This window comes from Pelmatolapia mariae, linkage group LG20, assembly GCF_036321145.2.
Source record: "Pelmatolapia mariae isolate MD_Pm_ZW linkage group LG20, Pm_UMD_F_2, whole genome shotgun sequence".
NCBI lineage: Eukaryota > Metazoa > Chordata > Actinopteri > Cichliformes > Cichlidae > Pelmatolapia > Pelmatolapia mariae.
Window position 1 is genome coordinate 30148719 of NC_086244.1, and position 20487 is coordinate 30169205.

General features: G+C 39.6%; 1 protein-coding gene across 2 annotated transcripts in view; it reads left to right on the forward strand.

Annotated features, from left to right (window-relative positions):
- The window catches only part of LOC134618003 (kazrin-like), a 174374-nt gene continuing 153887 nt past the window's right edge, over positions 1-20487 (forward strand). For both annotated transcript variants that reach the window (XM_063463149.2, XM_063463148.1), the window contains exon 1: positions 1-411. In XM_063463149.2, the coding sequence (XP_063319219.1) occupies positions 336-411 (76 nt within the window). In that variant the 5' untranslated portion in view covers positions 1-335. The remainder of the gene's footprint in view (positions 412-20487) is intronic.

Genomic DNA, 20487 nt, shown 5'->3' on the forward strand with positions numbered 1-20487 from the left:
CTAGAGCACTAATGAGCAGGCTGAGAGCAACCCAACGCAGATCTCCCATCAGCTGAAGAGCAGCAGCAACTCTGACGGCATCTGAGGCAACAAGACGCGGAACTGATCTGCAGTCAGCAGGGAGGCAGCTGTAGAAAGCAAATGACATCCCAGGAAAAGGCGTGGGAGAGGTTGTGAAGTGTCTTCAAAGGCAAATTAGCAGTCAATTGAGAGACTGGAGAGGAGAGGATTGGTCCAGTGTGATCGCTAACCTTCCTCACTCCGAGGCAGACTCTCACTCCACTTTTCTCTTCTTGAGCCGAAGGACCTCGCCACTTCACCGGAGGAGCCCAGCCATGGAGGAGATGCTCACCTGCAGCCGAAGCCCTTTCTCCCAGGTGTTTGGGCGTCAGGGTCAGCTCATGCAAGCCAGTGAGTGCAAACATCAACACTAAATTATCTTGTGCATCCTGTTTGATTCTGATTGACTGTTGCAGTGTTTAAATAATGCATGGACGCACTGTTCATTTATATTCGGTAAGCTTTTTGAAAGTAGCCAATTCTGAAAAATAAATTAAAAAAAATACAGCAACACGGTTATGCAAAATTAAGGCGTTTAGGGAGGCAACGTTTCAAAATGAGTGTCCTACTTTTGCAATTAGGAAATCGTTTTTTAATGTAACTTTGTTTCGACGCTTCGAGTGCAATTAATCCTTCAGTTCCTTCAACATATTTAATCATGTTATCGAAGGTATTAATATTTTTGCCTCCACGCAGTTTTGTAATTATATATATATATATATATATATATACATATATATATATATATATATACATATATATATATATATATATATATATATATATATATATATATATATATATATATATATATATATATATGTATATATGTATATATATATATATTTTCTTAATATATATATGATACAGTATATGGAGTCCTTTGGAGTGTAAAGCAGTTGGCCAGAGCAGTGTGTTACTGTTGATAGACTGTGATGCTCACACACACACACACACATGAGCGATGTCATGTGTGAAGATGCGTGTGCTCCGACTCGTGCGTGTGAGAGGTGGGTATGTGGGATTGAAGCTCACTTTTTCATGGGTGCAATCCTTTGATCTCCGTCTGGTTGAACATGCCACAGGTCTAAAAAGAAAAAAGAACGAGATCAGCCGCAGACTGAAATTTCAGCTCATTAATTGTACACAACAGCACGAGCAGCTGTAAAATAGTAGCAAATGGAATAACTGAGCAATAACTCCCTATTTTTTTTTGTCCAGCCAGAGTAGCGTCACTGTAAACCTTTATGACATTTTACCTTATTGACAAAATGCATTTACAATATGAGGTTTCTGAGTAAATGAGTCCAGATTGTAGTTGTTTAAACAATTATTCCTATATTCAGTTGATATTTTTCTGCCTCCATACATACATTTGGGTTTTGCGATCAAACCTCACAGCGTGACAAAACCTGCCTCGGTTGAAGTGTTGCAAAGTGTCACGTAATCCCCAGAACAGAAAATGGAAGCCTTTGGCCTTAAGAGACCTGAGCAGAGAGTTTTGGGTTCTCGTAGGTTTGGTGCAGATTGAACTGGGCGCATATACATCCTCTGTGGTGCAGAAATATTATTTTAAAACAGGAGCGCTGGCTTTTTGTTTTTGCGTGTGTGTGTTTAGTTGAGCTGTACCCTTTCGGGTTTTGTCTTCTCCTTCATCAGTAAATCGTGTCTTGTTTTTAGGATGCTGTTTAGCAGTAGGAACAACAGTCGTCTTTCCCATCATTGGAAATGCTCTGTGATGGCACACTGTACAATGTAAACTTTTTTTAATAGAACTACTCCTTTGTATTTTATAATAGCTGCTTCTTGGAGTCCTAAGTGGTAATTAGGAGGATTGGATAGGTTTTTCTGATTTGAAAGACTGAAATGATTACTCACTTAGGTGCTCATCCAGGCATTGTGAATAACACAGCAGGCAGTGTTAACGCAGTGGAAAATCAAGGGAAAAAGACATGACTGGTTAAACGTTTAGAGGCATTTCAGGGTTTCTTTGTGCAATTTGTTTCCGTTCTATTACTTACTGAAACATATCCACATTTGTTATTCAGCCTGTGTTGTATATTTATTATACATACGCCCGGCCGAATAATAACTTCAAGTCAAACTGTGATGCTTTCCCCCAGTGCCTACTTATCAGTCACAGGATAGGTGAGAGCGCCGGGTGCATTAAACCTAAATGCCACTCTCTGGTTGTGAAGATGACATTATCATTGCATGTGTTGTGATGAATTACAGTCTGTCTTGCGCTACCCCAAGTTATCTATGCTCTTTGAAGCTCGTGCTGCATGTCTGCGATTTCGGATGTGAGAGAGGGAAGGGAAGGGGGAGGTGGAAGGAGGAGGAGGAGGAGGAGGGGAGGGGCGGGGAGAGGGGCAAGAAAGTGAGCAGGCTGCAAATTGTGTGAATAAGAGATGGCTGTTTTAATCTATTTTTAGCAACAACCTTACATACTGTTGCACAGCTGTTGGAAGGCTAATCCACAGTGGCGCTGGCTTGCAATATCGGAACAGTAATTATAGGGGGATTTTATTTTTTTTTGTTATCTTTGGCTGTCACCCATCATTGGATCAGGAGTCCCTCAGCTATATGTAAAGGCCTGCTTGAATTGCAGAGAGAAAATCCATTCCATGAGTGTTGCACATGCCCAAAGACTTGAATATTAACAACCTTCTGGTGGTACCAGAGCAGAATAAACAGTTGAGAGATTTTTTTTTCTTTTTTCTCATGAATCATATTCACGTGGCACTGCCAGGTGCGTAATCCTGCAATAAATTCTCTTATTCCCCACTGGTGGTGTGATTTGGGTTGTGTTCAGTTTTGTGACGTGTTGTCAAGAAAATGAAATTAAATAAATAGATAAATAAAATCCTTCAGCAGCCGATGCTCCCATTTGTTCGGGGAGCGTGACAACAGTTTTTTGGCTTTTGAATAGTTGAATTACTCTGGGAAAGTTTATTTTTTACGTCAGTGACTTTCCAAGGTTAAACCAGTCAAGGTAGAGCAACACTACCCATTAAATTAGGTGTGTTTGTGCTGTCAGATGCATTCTTTGCTTTTTGTTGCTTTAATTGAAGTTAAAAGACTTGTTTCCCTTAAGGAAAACAAAGAAAAAAGACAATTCTGACCTGTTTTAGACACCAATAAGACCCTACAGAAGCACAAAAATGATTTGAAGCCTCCCGGCTGTTGCTGCGTAGGAATCAACATTCATGTTTTTTTTTCGTGTCCCACATTGTTTCTCAGCCCCAGTTCCTTTCTAACCCCTGTCAGGTCGGAAGTAAATCGCCGTGTAAAACGATTAATGTCCAACACTAAATTTGACTACACTGGCTTCCCCCTGCTGAGCATTTCTTTATTTTATTGATTCGGGCTTTGTCGTGTTTGAAGCTGGAATAATACCGTAAGTAAATTGCCTTCTCCGAGACCATTTCGAGCTGAGGCTCTGTGAAAATGAAAATAAAAATGGAACACAGTCGTTTGCAAATCATATAAACCCTCATATTGAAAAGGGTAGAAATGGAAAGTTGAAAAATATTATCGTTGATGGAAAAATGTCTTCTGCATTTGGAAAAAAAAGAAAGAAAATGTTGCGACTGAGGCGTTTTTAGAAACTCTGCTGCACCACGTCTTCTTTTAACAGTATTATCTTTTAGCTTTAGGGAACTCAGGGGAGCAATTGGTGAAGTTTTAAAAGTGAAATGTTTTCCTATTCTTGCTTGATATTGGATTTCAGCTGCTCAGCAGTTTAACTTTTTGTTTCATAATGTGCCAAGTGTTTTCACTGGGTGACAGGTCACGACTGCAGGAAACTGAGGTAACTGTGGTTGTTGTGCTGCATGACATCACGTGGCTAAAAAACATGCATTCCCTTATTGTTTGGGCTAAATGGTGCCTTCAAGGCCGTAGGAGTTACCCTCCGTCCCATCACAGTTTTTGAGCTGTTCATCGATAACTCGGGCTCTCGGTTGTTCATGAGTATCAAAAAGACTTTCAGCTTTTTGGACCACATGAGTTTTCCAAGTCACCTCAGCCCACTCAACCCAGTCAATGTGCTTTTGTTTTTAATTTCCATGTTAGAGTTTTCACTTGGCAAATGTGGAAAAGTGTTTCCAGAATTGTTTCTGAGGCCATGCAGTGCTGCCTGAGGGACATTCACTGGTAGTTTTTAGCCTCGTCCTTGTACGGAGGCTATTCTCCTGATTTTCTAAATCTTTCAATGATATTATAGAAACATTATTTCTAAACTGCTGAACTATTTCACGCAGTCATAGATTTTGTTTTCTGTTGTTGAAACATTTATCTCCATTAAAAGTGACACGGAAGACTTTCCCAACTTAAACATTGGCGCAGAGTATATGTTTTCAGTTTTTTGGCAAAGTTGGAAGCACTGTTTCCTTTCTTGCCTATCACTTTACCCTTGAATATCTTCCTAATACCTCAATAAACCGTTGGTAAATCCCCGCTCAGGAGAGGTGGACGTGATTTGAAATTTTAATACATGACCACTGCAGGTGCAGAACATATTTTGGTCTTCTTTGAAGTGATTAATTCCTCTCCTTCTTCCACTTGTGTTATGGTTCCAGCACACTCACAGATTCCTCACACCTCCTTACCCGGTGGGCTTTCCTGCAGTTAGAGATTAGCTTCATGCTGCTGGTGTTGCTAATCATGTAGACGGAGTCACTTTGCAAGAGGTTTGCTGGTGCAGTCTGTGTGTGCACTCAGCTAGGTAACTTTTTTTTTCTTTTTGCACGTGGTGAGTCTTGGATTTGGGCTGTTTCAGTGTATTTAGTTTACTCATAAAGGAAAACCCTTGATCGGTCGGCTCTTTGCACCAATACGCTCCATCTGCTGTCATTTTGATGTGCGATGAAAGAAAAATCAGACAGCAGAAACGTGATGAGTCATACAGTTTTCACATGAGCAGAAAATAATTGATGTACTGACAGTGACCACACAATCATGACTCTGCAGGACTTTTGATTTGACTTTGCCATGTGTTTTCAGATTTACCTTGCAGATTTAATTGGAGCAATAGATGAAGTGTTCAATTTTGATCCCTCTGAGGTATTGTGCAGTGCATTGTTTTTTGGATTTAAGGTACTGTATCCTGCTGCATTCACCTTGTGCTATTTTGCATAACGTTTTTGGAATATCTTGTGTAGTGTATACGGAACATAAACGGCGATGTTTATCTCACAAGGTTTAATGTCTAATCTCAAGCCTGCAGCAGTTTAAAAAATAACTAAATACAAAAATAGAGGTATACATCACGGGGAAATCATTATGTAACACGCCTCCGCATACTTTTTTGTCTAGGTTGCGTATTGACTGGTCAAATACAGATGAGCACAGGTCATTCGTCTGCACCGCTGGGCAGACTTATCTTCAGATGGCCATGATATTGGCATCCGGGAAGCTAAATCCCAGCAGGGCATCTGGATCACATGTGACTGTGCTCACTCATCCATGCAGAAGACCTATGAACTGTGCAAGTACTTCTTTTTTGAGAAATAATATCCATGTTGGCCTATTTGAAACACTATAACCTTTTCCTCAGTCGCAGCAAAACATGTTGCATGAAGTTGTTTTGGGAATCGTTCTCATAGCAGACATCCACCTTCCGAGTTTATTATTCAGAAGCCAGTGCTCGCAGAGGAAAAACGCTGTCAGTGCAGTCATTTTAGTTTAAGCGGCAGACCATGGCACACCTGGTACATCCTGAAAAATTTACAATGCACACATCCCTAGCTGTTCCTGTGCTTATAGAACTGGCATCCCCAGCTTTTATTAGCCCTGGGATAAATCAGAACGCTGCCAGAGGAGCCTGATTGAAAACAGAGTTAGGGTCAGCAGGCTCTTTCTTGGCACATCTTATCCTCTAGTGTACCCCAGTTCCAACATAAAGTTTGTGTCAGCACAGCCTGTCACACACAGGGGTGATCGTGAATGCAGATTGCATATGTTTAAAACTGTTGTGCTATTTTTCCCCCTTATCGTTTTTCACAGGAGTCAGATTTAGAAGCAGCAAGCGGGGGGAAAAAAAACAACAAAAAAACCCCATAAACCTGTAGTCTGACGATATTTATCTACAGGAGAATGACAGCCTAAACAGCGAGCATGTTTGATACTGTGAAGATGTGATGCAGAAAGTGTGGAAAGTGCTGCAGTATAATGAAGCCGTACCATACAAGTGCCCTCAAGGACATGGTGCTGTGATGTGATCTGTACTTTGGAGCTTCATACAGAAGTCACAGTTAATACAGTCTGTAATATTTTACTTCTCCTTCGGCTGCTCCACTCATAACTGTTGGAGTACTGGGATACATTTTAACAGCAAGTCAATAGAAATGTAAATGCACAGATTAAATCCTGAGCTATTTAGATATGAAGCTTGAACTTGTAATTTTTTAAAAGCCAGTAAAGCATATGATATAATGCCCTATACATGTGTTAAACGGATATGTTAAGTAGAGAATAATATTTTTTCTGCAGCAATATACTAAAGTATAGCTAATATGTAGGAAATGAATTGTTTTGAATTTGTTTTGTCTGCATTTACTTGAAAAAAAAGTTAAAAAAATTAATTGTACCAGTAACAGAAAGCACAAAGTGTAACAACCACTTTTTTCTTCAGAGACATAGCTCATATATTTATTTATTTATTTATTGAACTATTTTTTACATTTATTTTTTTTAAAGAACCGTCCTTGGAAGAAGAAAAAAGTGCTGCCAAATCATCTTAGTAAAATCTGCACAGTCAAATGTATCTGCTGTGTTAAAGGGCTGGCAGAAATCTCAGAGCTACTTATCCAGATTTAGGAAATGAAAACAAAACTCTGCGCTATTATCTTTCTGTTTGTGTTTTGAGGAAGCCAATTTTGCTCTAAACATTGTGCTTTTTTATCGGCAGCCACAAGCAGCCACTGAACCAAATAGCCTCAGTTTTAAAACGGGTATGAGAGGGCAGGCTAACCAAACACAAATGAGAGGAAATAGGCTGTGCAATTGAAAACATTTTCACTGTAGGAAAAAAAGAGAGAGAAACAAACAAAGAAACAAACCTAAAACTCAAGTAAGGAAATCTCTTACTACAAAAATATGGGTAAGAGGAGAAGATGAAGAGATTTTGAAGCTAACACAGAAGGAGCTAACGGTTAGCTGCCAAGGGGTCTTGAGATTACTATACTGAACTACAACATTTTCTCAGCATTTCACACCAACTTAAAAGTAAAATGTTCACATATAAAAGTGAAAGTACATATATATTTTAACCTGGCAAACTATGAGGCGGTGTCTGTGCTATTTGCAGTTCTCTTAGTTTCTCAAGTTTATAAACTGATAAATGTTGCCATTTTCTGCTGGTGTGTGATGAAACACGTGTAGTTATTTGTATTTCAGAGGTGGACTTTGGATATTTGCTCAGTGAGCAGACACGCTTTTTTTTAAGTAGGACTTATAAAATCTTTAAACAAAGGGACTAATATCATAGTGACTAAGTTATTACTTAATAACATTATAATGGGTCCAGAGGGTTGCTTTAATCTGATTAAATACTGTATCATGTGGGAGCTGATATTAAAAAGATAATGTGTTACTGAATCATTTTAACACATGTGAATGCAGCTAAAGCATTGTTTTGCCTAGTTTTGGGGAATCATTTAAATTTTTAGCTCTTGATTAAGTGTGTGGCATTTTCTGCTTTGCACATTCAGTTACTGAAGCAGCCGCATGAATGCTCTGTTTGCAGCAGCACAGCCAAGTTAGATTTTGCTGCTGACAGGCATTGCTGACAACAAAATAAACAGTCCGCAGTGAAACTTACTGCAGGGACTTGATTTTTCTTGACATCGGGTGGGGGACAGGTGCACAAAACCAACCATCTGCTCACAGTGGTTCGGAGATCATCCTATGAGCCTGTGGGGTTGCACAGTGGTGGCCACAAGTTGGCAATGCTGGATGTTAGCCAGTAGACGGAAGCCTGCACTCTCAATTTGTACCTCTCTTCTTATTTTGTTTTAATTACAACATTTCTGCAGACTACACATTGAGTTTTATTGCATAGGGATAAATGAGTGCAGACATTAGTTGTATTAATTTACTCGTGGGTTTTTTCCGCAGTGTACAATAATCTGAAGGCACAGTTCACACTGAGAAACTTAGAATAAAACCTGACAGTGTCAGTTAAACTTTACGGAGCTGTGTTTAAGGACCAACATTTTCTCCTCTGGCTCCTTGACAAGGCCACTGTAATCCTCACCAAACATAAAGTTGATTATATTTGTAGTTGTGATTGTTTTACAGCTTTTTTCACATGCTTTGGTATTGAGATGACGCTTATTTTTATTTCTTTATTTTTTTGTGGTGGTTGCATTTATCTTCATTGGCAGGTGGATGATGTGTCAGCAGCAGCAGCTTGATTCTTCTGCCAATCACGTCAATCCTAGTCTGTAATCCTTTACTTTTCTGCTTCTAAATCCTCACTTCAGGCATCTGTGCTCTCCCATCTAGACAATCCATCTCCGCTGAGCTTTCCTCTGTGAAACGAGAGATCATTGATGAGCGATAAAAGCTTAGACTTTAATCCCAAACACATACAGGATTATAGAATGAGTGTTGCACGTTCAAAGTGAAGCAATAGTTTCTGCAGTGACTATGAAGACACGAAATGAGAAGTTTTCAGGAATAATTATCTGAGAAAATATTCAGCTGACTGAAATATTGCCAAATAAGTTTTGATGACATTTGACAATTTCAAATATCAGTCTAACTTACAAATAGCTGACTTCCATGTTTTCTTGGACACAGTCAGAGCCTGACCGATTTATCGGCGAGCCGGTATTATCGGCCAGTATTGGCTATTTGCTGAAGTAATGCTATCAGTAGTTATAACTACTACTAGTACTAGTAGTTGAAAATCAAAAGGTAAAGAAGGCAGTCCTTTCCACGATGTCATCAGTGTTGATTTTGCATGATGTGTCCACCAGGGGGCACTCACAATACAACATCAAACATCAAACTAGAACACGACAACCTGCTGATCTGATCCAAGTAAATAAACTACTAGGCTTATCAGCAGAGATGGGCAGTAACGCATTACAAGTAACGCTTTACTGTAATCCGATTACTTTTTTCAAGTAACGAGTAAAGTAAGGGATTACTATAGCAAAAAAGGTAATTTGATACAGGTGAAAACAGAGCAACAGGACCGCTGAGTCTTTTATTTTATTTATTTTCTGCTGTGTTTTACTTGCATCTATTGGAAACTGTGAGTGTAAACACAAAAAACTATTTTATTTTATGTGCTGGAATGTGCAGAAAATAGGTTTAAATGTTAAACAACTTTCTTCCAGTCAGAGAATGTTGCATATAATTTAATTTTTGCTTGATGCATAAAGTTAAAAGATTAAAACTAATAAAACAAGTTTTAAAAAGAGACTTTTCCATTTGATTACATTTTATATGATGGATTATGCAGAAAAAATAGAATTGGGCTGAAAGGTCTATTGCTTTATTACCTATTCAGGTTGTAAATCATTTTTTAAAAAAGTAACTAAGTAACTAATTACTTTTGAAAATAAGTAATCAGTAAAGTAACGGGATTACTTTTGGGAGGAAGTAATCAGTAATTAGTTACTGATTACTCTTTTCAAGTAACTTGACCAACACTGCTTACCAGAAGTTAGAATATCATGCGATATTAAATATATTATCAGCAGTGGTATCGGTCTTAATAATCCTATATTGATTAAGCTCTAGACAGAATACAGCATTTTTCCCTCTGATACTTTTTATGTGTGAAATACGTATAGTAAATGAATTCAGGAGTGATTCCTTTTTATAACTCTCTGAAATGATGTTCAGATATGTAATACACCACCTACATAAAGGGAGAAAAAAAATCATATTTTGACGTGTTACAGATTAAACGATGAAATTTGAAAGAAGGCCAGTAGCTGGACTGCTTTTGACTCTGACTGTACTGTGCATTCAATGACATACGGTGCCTTTAACAGCTGTGTGCATCTCCCCACATCTACATAAAGCCTGAAAAAAGAATGAAGATGGAAAAATGACTGCAGATACATTCTCATGTATGTATGTTTCTTTGAGATTAGCAAGGAAATCTTTATGGATGGCTGAATACTCAATAATGTGTCACTTGCAGTTTTTTGGTTTTTTTTGGCTTTTCCTTTTAAATACAGTCGATGGGCTTTATTGTCCAGCTAAGGTTAGAGGAGTATGTTTCATTTTTCGGATGTGTCGAGGCTTAACTTCTCACCTTCCACTATAATTATCAGAGGCCCCTGCTGCCTCAGGGAGTAATCTCACTCAAGCTGAGGTGTTAGGATTGCACAGCACAGCAGGCTGCAAAACTACACAGAACTGACTGAGCTGACCCCGACGATTTGTCACACACTAGTCGGTGTTGACTCAAGTGCAAGTTCTGTGACACTGCTCGGAAGGAAACAAACTTTGAAAATATTTCAGTTCAAATATATTTAAATTTGAAAAATGTGAAATGACCAGTTGACTTAAAATCATCCAGATTATTTTATTCACACCGGTTTTTTTTTTCTCTCTCCGAAGCCAGAGTGAGATGCACAGACATGACCAACACCTTTGTCCTCAGATAACTTTTCTGAGCAAGTATGTAAATCTAAAAAGAAAAAAACAAAATCAGCATCACCTAAGCACTTCTTCATCTCCATCGTGTCGTTTTAACTGCTGCAGGAAAACAAAAGCAGCTTAACCGACAGGACTTGTTAATGCTTTGAAACGATTTTAATCTCATTTAAGTGAACGGTTTCCTTAAATAAAAGCCCCCTGATGAAACGCACCTTTGATTTTAAACTTAAACACATATCCTGTTGGAGGACTGTCATTATGCATGTAATCCCTGTTGTTTGTGTTGTGGCAGCAGCGGCTTCCAGCCCCCGCAGCTAAATCGACAGGGATGACAGTGAAAGCAAATGGTCTTGTCAAGTGTTATTCATACCGCCCCCTACTCACATTAGACTGCCATCATTTTCACTGACCAACACCTTTGTCGGTACACGCTGTATATTCCATGAATATTAATATTTGTGGGGAGTGAGAATTTATCTTGGAATCTAAACACATAATGCTGTATTATTTATTTAGATACCTGGATTACCCAGCTTCTGTCATCCCTCTTTTTACTTACTAAGGCCCTGCTTTCTTTTTCTGTACTTGTTGAATTTTGGTCTGTGTTTGGATTTATTTGATATTCTTTCTGACATTTTGAATGCTCATGCTTGCCGAGTGTCTCCTTTGGTTTCCTTGGTGTTACCTGTGTTACTCGTTTATTACTTTCCTTTCCTTTCTTGTTTTTCTTTCCTGATTTATTTTAGAAATTGCTTCACAATGCATGCGTCCTGTTGTTTGACTTTCTGTCTTTGTGTTACTTCCAGTACTGCAAATTTAACACAGGACCAGTGCCGATCATTACTGACATTTATACTTCAGAGCAGAGGCTCATTTATGAGATGAATCGTCATCAGTTTGCAAATTCAAAACACACCTTTCAACTTGTCATGTATCTTGAAACTGGGTTTGTGGAGACCTGGTATGTAAATGTAACTGTATGTAAAACACTTTGAGTCAACTTCTTTTGTTTAAATGTGCTATAGGATAAACATAAAATAGACATGACAGTCAACACAAAAAGACATAGTGTCTGTTTGAGGTGTAGTTTTTCATTTCCAAAAATAATAATTCATTCAGATAGAAACAGGTATCGACCCTATCGCACTAGCGTTGATCCGAGCAAACAAACAAAGAACCTTTATTTGTCACATACACAATTATACAGAGTACAACATGTAGTGAAATGCTTGTGTCCGAGCTGCGGACAGGCTGAAGACGTAGCGCGCCATTCCAGGGCTTGGTTTTTTAGGTCTAGCCAGGAATCTTACTGGATACCGGGTGGGAATCTAACTTGTGACTCCCGCTCCAAAGGTGTGTAGTCTTACCACTACATACCAATACCAGCGTTGGTACTGATGCCGTCGATATTTAGATCGAACCGCCTACCTCAACCCGCCTCCGTCCCTGATTGTCTCCACCTGAGTCTGATTTCCCTCCTTTGTGACTCACCACTTGTGTTTGGTTGGCTGCGTTGTCTCTTGCCCCTCTCCTTTCTGTCAGGTTGTCTTTTTGCCCTGTGTTATGCTACCTCTTGTTCCCTGTGTGTCTTTTTTGTGTGTTATAATGGCTAATGGGATTCTCTGTATCTTCTTTTTTTTTCTTTTTCCAACAGAGGGTTTGCTTTCTGTATATTTTGCCTGCCTCTGCATCCGGCTTTTGCCTCTGCTCTTTTGCGTGCTCTCTCCAGTGCTACGTGACATTACTGATGCTTTTGTTAGCCATTAACTGTTCATGTGAGTTCAGTGAAAGTGCACAGTCCTGTTAGAGAGCAGTATTTTCACAGTGGGAGTATTATTGTCTTAAAAATTCACACAATATAGAGAAAAATGTAGTGCTGCAGAGCAAGAAAAAGTTGTAATTTGGATGTGAAATAATGTTTTCTGAGTCCGCAGAAGTTTAAACTTTGAACGTCTGCCAGAGGTCTTTACCCTGGGATTCACATTTTAATCATTATTGTCTGTCAGACTCTGCAAACAAATGATCGTCTGTTTTTACATCGAGCACAGGCGAAGATTTGTCTGCCTCCAGGTACTTGTCCTAGATCCAAACTTTGACGGTATTTACAAAGACAGCTTTTGTACTTCAGAGATGCGTTGCGCGCAGGATGCTCTCAGACCACCCAGTATCTGTAAAAACCCTCCGCAAATCTTCTCAAGGCGTACAAGCTGAACAGTTTTGAGTTGACATAGCGGTTAAATCTCATCTAGCCTTTGCTCTGGAATGCGTGGATTGAATCCTTCCTGTTTTTGCAGAGCTTTGTGTTAGCAGCGAGTAAAATCAAAAACAAGCAGACCACAAAGCAACAGACAATGAGGCTTTTCCTTTTAACTTAAGCATCTGTTTATGAGCTGAAACGGCGCATATGAGGCCGTGTTATTAGAGGATGAAGTGAATACACACGCTTTCATCCTGCCTGTCTTTGTGTCCAGTTAGCAGATTATTTTCTTTAGTGCTGAAATCACCTGAAGCTGCCCTTTAATTCCTTCATCTAACAGTTGAGGATGTTGATACAATTGGAGCAGAAAAACAACAGAATGAGGACAGAGAGGATAGAAGAGAGCGACGAAAGGCTCGGCAGAAACAGAAATGTAAAACTGAGGGGGGTAGATTCTCCGCTGCATGGAGAAATGGGTAGATATGGTGAGCCAGTGCCAGATTTTTATATCTTTATTAATTTTTTTAGAACATGCACATGCACACAACACACTTTAAGTGCACATCTAACCACCTCCAGGAAACCACATCCCATTTCTGCTTCTCTCCCTTTATTCCACCCATTACAGCAGTAACAGATATGATTAGTGGAGTTTAATGAGCTCTGCAGAGATGAGCGTTCTGCTTGGTGCTCTGTGCTCCACAGCTACAGAACCCCCAGGGTTTGGCACCGCCGAACGAATGAAGTGTGTTCCTCCACCGCTTTGGTCTCTTTACCATCTGCATGTAAATCTTGTGTGGGTACCAAAGGTGGGATGACATTATGTGCATTTTCTAGATGCATAATGCATAACAGTGTGCTCGTCATCTTTTAGAATGAGTCCATTGATATGTTGTGAATTAAAAGTAGGACTCCTCATATTGATTAGGATTGATTAATTTACATTACAGATGTAATAAAGTAATCATTTTATGAATACGGCCTGAGATCGCCTCCATCGTTCGGTAAAGGAAACCTACATACAGAGCGATCCACGATGTCACTTTTTTTCCTGCTTGATGTCTTTGTGACTCACGGTGTTAAAATATTTACCAGATTCTCCTCCATTTAGATAACTGCATCACCTAGGCACACAGCTAAATTTGTGCGTGTGCGTATGTTAATGATCGTGCATCTTTATCCCACCAAGCAGTCTTGAACTCGACTTGATGAATTGCTGCGCCCCTTTTCATGTTACACGAGGTTAATCCTGGCAATATTTCTCACCCCAGTGATTTGCCTGATTTGCATTCATTTTACAGTGTGATTAAATTATGTGCCTGCTGTAGACAGCATTGGACAACATTCAGTTCACAGGCATTAAGATTAGTACAGAGGGCAGTGTTGTGGTGTTTTATTGTCGCCATTGGGTGGCAGTGTTGTATTAGCACTGCCACTAAGACAAATCATTTTTTTGTGGAAGTATTTTAGTGTTGTGGTGTAAAATGTCTGATTTTGCACCACTCAGCTTCTAAATACCTCACGTCTGGTCAGTTTTAACTCTGCCCGTGTGACTCATTGCTTAGTGGGTTCCTGCACTTATTTCTTTTTTGCTGCACATTGAGATCAGATTTAGTTAGTCAATATTTCGTCCTGCCAAATGTGACACTAAAGTGAAAGTTTCGCCGTGGCAACAAGAAAATCAGTTAAACTACATACTCATAATTATTCATTCACATCTAGATGCTTCTCGGGACCTGACAAGTTTCCCATTGCCTAAAATAACTGTAATTAAAATGTTAATGATGCTGTTTATGATCTCATATTTGAATATAGCTCATATAGTCCATCTGCTCCATTTGCCAGATGTTTAAGAGGTGTATCATTTTATGTTGAGCTTAATTGTGCAAAAACTAAACCACAAGTTTCCAGCTGAGCACCAAACTAATTAGTTTCAGCAGTGCGAACACAGAATGACTGCTCCCTGGCTAGACACAGAATTGTGCCCCTGTTATGTAGCTGTTAAGTGCCTTAGAGCGAACTCCTGTGAAAAATATGATTTTAGAAAAGCGACTGGTCTATTAAGACTACTCAGGCTTGGTTTTTGTTTTTTTCCCTTGTCGCAGAAATCGGTAAACAAGTGCTGCAAATAAGCCAAAAATGCATCAATGTGTGTTGCCACTGCTTAGAAAATAGCAAAAGTACCAGCTCCAGAACTTCATCATGAAAATGACAGTTTCTTAAAAATAGTTAGTCGGTATGGAGATTTGACACTTCAACATTGTCCTGCTCCATTCCCTTGGCAAATAGAGAAAGTTGTACTAGAAATCCTCCTCAAGAGATTACATTAGAATAAGAAATGTATGATAATGTTATTCACTGCTTGGACTGAATTATATTCTAAATTCTAAGAGAATGAACCAAATGTTTTCCTCTCTTCTAAAATACATTCTAGGTCATGACTGCAAAAAAACCCAAAAAACAATTTGAAACAGTATCCACATTAATTCACATGCTGTGTACAGTTATGTGTATTGTTTCTATGCGTATTGCACCACATCGAAATAAATAACTTGGGTGAGTATGACACTGCTCTGCTTGTGTGTACAGCGGCATATATAAGCAATGGATTTTGGGCTCATCATTTTTCATATTTCCTAACATTTCACCGTGATTTCATGTGTGCTGCGCTCAATTCCCATGAAATAAGCCCCTTTTATCTTGACTTTAGCCTGACTACTACCTTATCCCATTAGCTTTGCTGCAAATATTCTTTCAAATATTTTTTTCATTGGTACTGATCTTATTTCCCCTGGCAGTTCTCCCTCCTGACGAGATAAAGGCCCGATGGGACGCCACTGTGGCCTCTCCTACTCATTTGTTGTGCCGTTCCCGTTCTATAGGAGAGGACACTTTGAGATTTTTTGCTGTGCTGGTGACACACGGAAAAAGTGAGGAAAAAAAGAGAGAGAAAAGACAGAATGAGGAAATGAGAGAGGAAAAAAGTGCTGGGGCCCAGCTGGGGTGACATTTTTATTTTTGTTGCATCTATTGTAACCTAACTATTGCAGTTTCATCTTTTTTTTCACCGTCTCCCACTTGCATACTTCTGTTTCACTTTCATCAGTTTTCACATTTGCTGAAGGCAAGCTGCAGGTGAGATCTATTTCAGGCTTCAGATGAAGACACTGAATGACAATCCCTGCAGTTTGGTGTGTTTTGCATCCTTATCTTCACCAGCAAAGTCATTTTATTAACTCGTTGTGGTGATTTATTAGGTTACTTTGCACAATGTCATAAGTAAATATCATTGAATTTCCACTGTGAATGTTTTATACAGTTATAGCTTTTTAAAGTGTTATACTGAAACATTTTCCTATTGAAGAAACAGTTCAGGTCATCTAAGCAGCAGCTTCAGTTATTATTATTGAGCAAGGTAATAGGATTAAATCTATAGTCAATAATCCTAGCTATTTGGTTTATGGCGAAGAACAGTGCAGTGCATATGCGGCGAGAGATGTCCTTGATGAATTGTGCATGTTTGTGGATTCTGAATTGATTTCAGTTGATAACACCTTTCAAGAAACGCATTGATTTTGTGCTTCATTAATCTGGTTAATCGTTTCTCAGTAAAACAAAATGCCTCCAAACTATTTGTTGTACCTCGTTGATTTAGAGGCTTAATGATCGCAGTATTGACGGCCGAACGCTCCAGACCTGATGTTGAACATGCAGGGTAAAGGTTGCTGTGTGTGTGCTGCAGCAAAGAACTTGTATCGATTTCAACACATAGTGTAGCGTTGCTGATCAATCGCTACAAATTTTTACTTTATCAGCGGTGCTTACGGCGCAGTGGCAATACGTCTAATCTGTTTTGTGAGTTTGTCATCGTGCGGCGTAGAGCCCTTTGAATCTAATGCGGTAAATCTTCTTTCAGCTCCTGCCTTCTAATGCAATAAACGAGTAGATTATTTCTGTCATAATAGGCTGACACTGTGGGTTATAGTTTAGTTTGCTATATGTGCTCAGTATTTGGAACTGGATTTACAATCCAATTCATTCATTGACACATCCACTGTAAACTCAACTTTTATGATCTATTTAACTCCTTTACTGAGGTTTAATTCAGCCTGTTTTCACTTTAAGGTTGTTGTAAATGGTGTCGTACTGGATTGCATTTTATTTGACATTTTGCTCGTTCATGCCAGCGCAAAGACAAACACAAAAAGATAAAGACAGCCCTCAGTAGTATGTTATCCAGTGCAACACTTTTATAATAATAATAATAATAATAGTAAGCATATTATTGAATTTATGTTTCCAATGATGTTGAAAGTTTGAATTTGTGATAAAAGTTGCTTCATTGTAGTGCAGCTTGTTAGGAACTGAGCTGATAGGACACAGAGACACACAGCATTTGGTGTAAGAAGGTTTTTGACTTGAGGTTAGAGAAGTGAGTGCTCTGCAGTGATAACTGGCACATGGCAGAAGCTGGTTCCAGATGAGTCGAGTGGTGAGAGCGGCAGGGTGAAGAGGCAGCAGTGTGTAGCTGAGACCTACGCAGGCCAGCAGGATGTTGGAGGCTGAGAAAGTGTGCTACTAATGGATGCTGGCTGGTCGCTGGAGAGAAGGTTGTGGACCTGCAGCACAGTGAGATGAAAGTTACTAAACTGGGGACCAAACTTACTGAGTAGATATTAGGTGTAGTGTTAGTGCTACACAGAGAAAGAACAATCTGGCTGACAGTGTAGTGGGTATTCTGTGTCTCAGAGTTGCAGGTTAGTTGATAGAAGCAGGAGGGTTAAAGCTTTAAGCAAACACAAACACAATAGAGGGAGACAAACAGGGAAACGTTATGAAATGAGGGCATGCCTACATAGCTATGATATTAGCCATTAGGTAAGGTGGGGTCAAATCCACTGCAACTTCAGAAAACACCAACAAATAGAAAAATACTGCCTAGTGGTACCCCTCAGCCTCCTAGTACATACACTATGATATCAATTTCAAATCCTAGGTGATTTCCTTATCTTACATTTATAAGATTTTCAAAAAACTTGACCTCTGACCTTGACTTTGTGGTCGAATTCACTGAGATTGAAACACTTCCAGTAGATACACCTATAGTAGCAATTTGAAACTCGTATTTCGCTTCGTTCTTGAGTGATTGCATTCACAAACTTTGGTGTCCATGTTGCCCGCCCACCCAGCAGCGTGACAACAATACACCATCAGCCTTATGTAGCTGAGGGGTAAAAATGCTGCTAAAGCACACAAAACACAAGAGAAGTTGAATAAAACAAAAGGGAACTAGAAAAAAATGTTGCAAACGGCTAATAGCATGTTTTATGTATTATACGAATCATGCCTTTACACATTTCCTTGCATCTTTTTCTCCATCACAACATTAAGTGAATCTCAGTCGTATCTCCTTGGCATGTTTTGGTTTCTGTCACTTCTGCGGCTGGTCAGTCACGTTATTGTCTCTTCAAAAAACACTTGTGTTGTTTTTGTGTGCTTTTTTAGCGTATTTATGGTGTCTAAAAAAGTTTTAACCATGTAGGGTTTTTACAACCCCCAGAAAGGGACTCTACAAAAGATGTCCAACACGATCAGAGGAGCAGAGATTTAAGTGACTGAAGTTGGTGCCAGATGGGCTGATCTGAGTATTTCAAAACTACTTATGTGCTGGGATTTTAGCACACATCTGTCTCTAGGGTTTACAGGGAATGGTCCAAAAAAGAGAAAATGTCCAGTGAATGGCAGTTTTCTGAGCGGAAGCGCCTCGTTGATGTCAGAGGAGAATGGCCAGACTGCTTTGAGCCAACCAACCACTCAAGACAACCAAGGTGGGCAGAAGAGCATCTCATGTTGAACCTTAAAGCAGACTGGCTACAGCTGCAGAAGACCACACTGACTGAGACTCTAAGAACAGGAAGCTGAGGCTACAGTTCACACATTCTCACAAAAATTAAAGTGCCATGTAACAAGGCTTAAAACAGCTCATCACTTCAATCACTTTTCCTCCCCAGTCTGGTATCCTTCGTCTAATTTAAACAAATATTAACAATAGACCTAACAAAAACTAAGCTGCCCAAAGCACTGGGTCCATCAGAATCAAACAAAAACAAAACATAACTCTAAACAATACAATCATAAACTGCTGTTGGGGCAGAAGGAGGAAGAGACAAGGAAAGACAGTTTCCTGCTCATCGGGCCAAACCAGAAACACCTGGAAAAAAATGGATCATGGAATCTAGTATACAGAGCATAATCAGTGGGAAAAGGAGTGCACATATAACAATAACACGAAAAATAAAATCACGTAAAGCACTTTGTCTTATTGGTTTATCCACCTTTCTTAGCTGCTTTTCTTTAATTATTTTTTCACTTGCATGTCCATTACTTAGCCAGTAGAGGGCACTAAGAGGAAGCAACTGAACTAACATCCTTGCCGAAGGGGCAAACCAGCTTCATAAACACTGTGACTCTGTGTGGTTTCCACTTGAGTGCAAATATGCAGAAATTAGCGCGAGGAAGAAATGGAGCATTTTATATTTGAATCAACCACAATTAGATATAAGCTGAAAAGGGTAAAGAACAAACTTTCAAGCTTACTGCAGTCTGTCTGTTTACGTGTAAAGAGAGTGTTTAGAGCGCCGAACTGGCTAGAGTGTCTGTGAACTCGGGCGACAAGCACCCTACTCTTGTATTCATTATTCTGACGTCTTCTTGACTCTCACCTCGAGGGGACACAGTCTTCCTCCTCAACCCCCTTGTTGCCTTCTTATCTCCGCCGCCTTCAGCGCCGACTTGTCAAATTTCCTACTCAATGCGTGTTTGCTTGAAAATGTCAGCCACTGTGAAAGATTTCTTTTTTTTTTCTTATGTAACACTTTAATCTACGTTCTCTCTCGCTCTCTCTCTCTTTCCTTGCGTGGGCTTTTGTGTCTAAAAGAGGCTTTTTTATTTGCATCCTGAAAAGACCCTATCCAGATACTTGCCCTAAAATCATCAAGCTCCTCTAGATTCAGCAGGTTGGGTTTCTTTATTTGTAGAAAATGTGCCAGTGCACGTTTAAAGCAAAACAGGTGAGATTGAGTGGATCCGTGCTTGTTTAAGATAACAGAAGGTCGGATGGACAGAAGGTCAATCCTTGATCGCTTCACCTCTGTCTCCCTTTAACTGCCAGAGTTGGAAGTGTGAGGTTTTAGAGAAGTTTAACTGCAGGAAAGATGGATAATGAGGCATTAGGGGGTCGGTGTAATAGCCTTTGACAAAATACAGACCACACTTATGCTAAAAAAGCACCAAACCTGCTTCTTTTTTGCCTCTAGTAAATTATCTAACATTTCCACCATGTGGGTGGACTCGGAAATATTTGCGGCGACCTTTCGCGGACCCAGGGTCGGTTAATGGTAAATGGGAAGAGTGCTGAGGAAGTGTGTGTGTCTGTGTGTGTGCGTCTGAGAGAATGCGGATGTACAGTAGGGAAGGCGAGTTTTTAATGTGGGAGAGGAAACCTGGAAGGAGAGGTTTGCCAGGGACACACAAGGGCAAGAACAGGGAAACAAAAACAGGATGGCTTTCAGGCCGACATGGAACATTCTGGACAAGAGAGG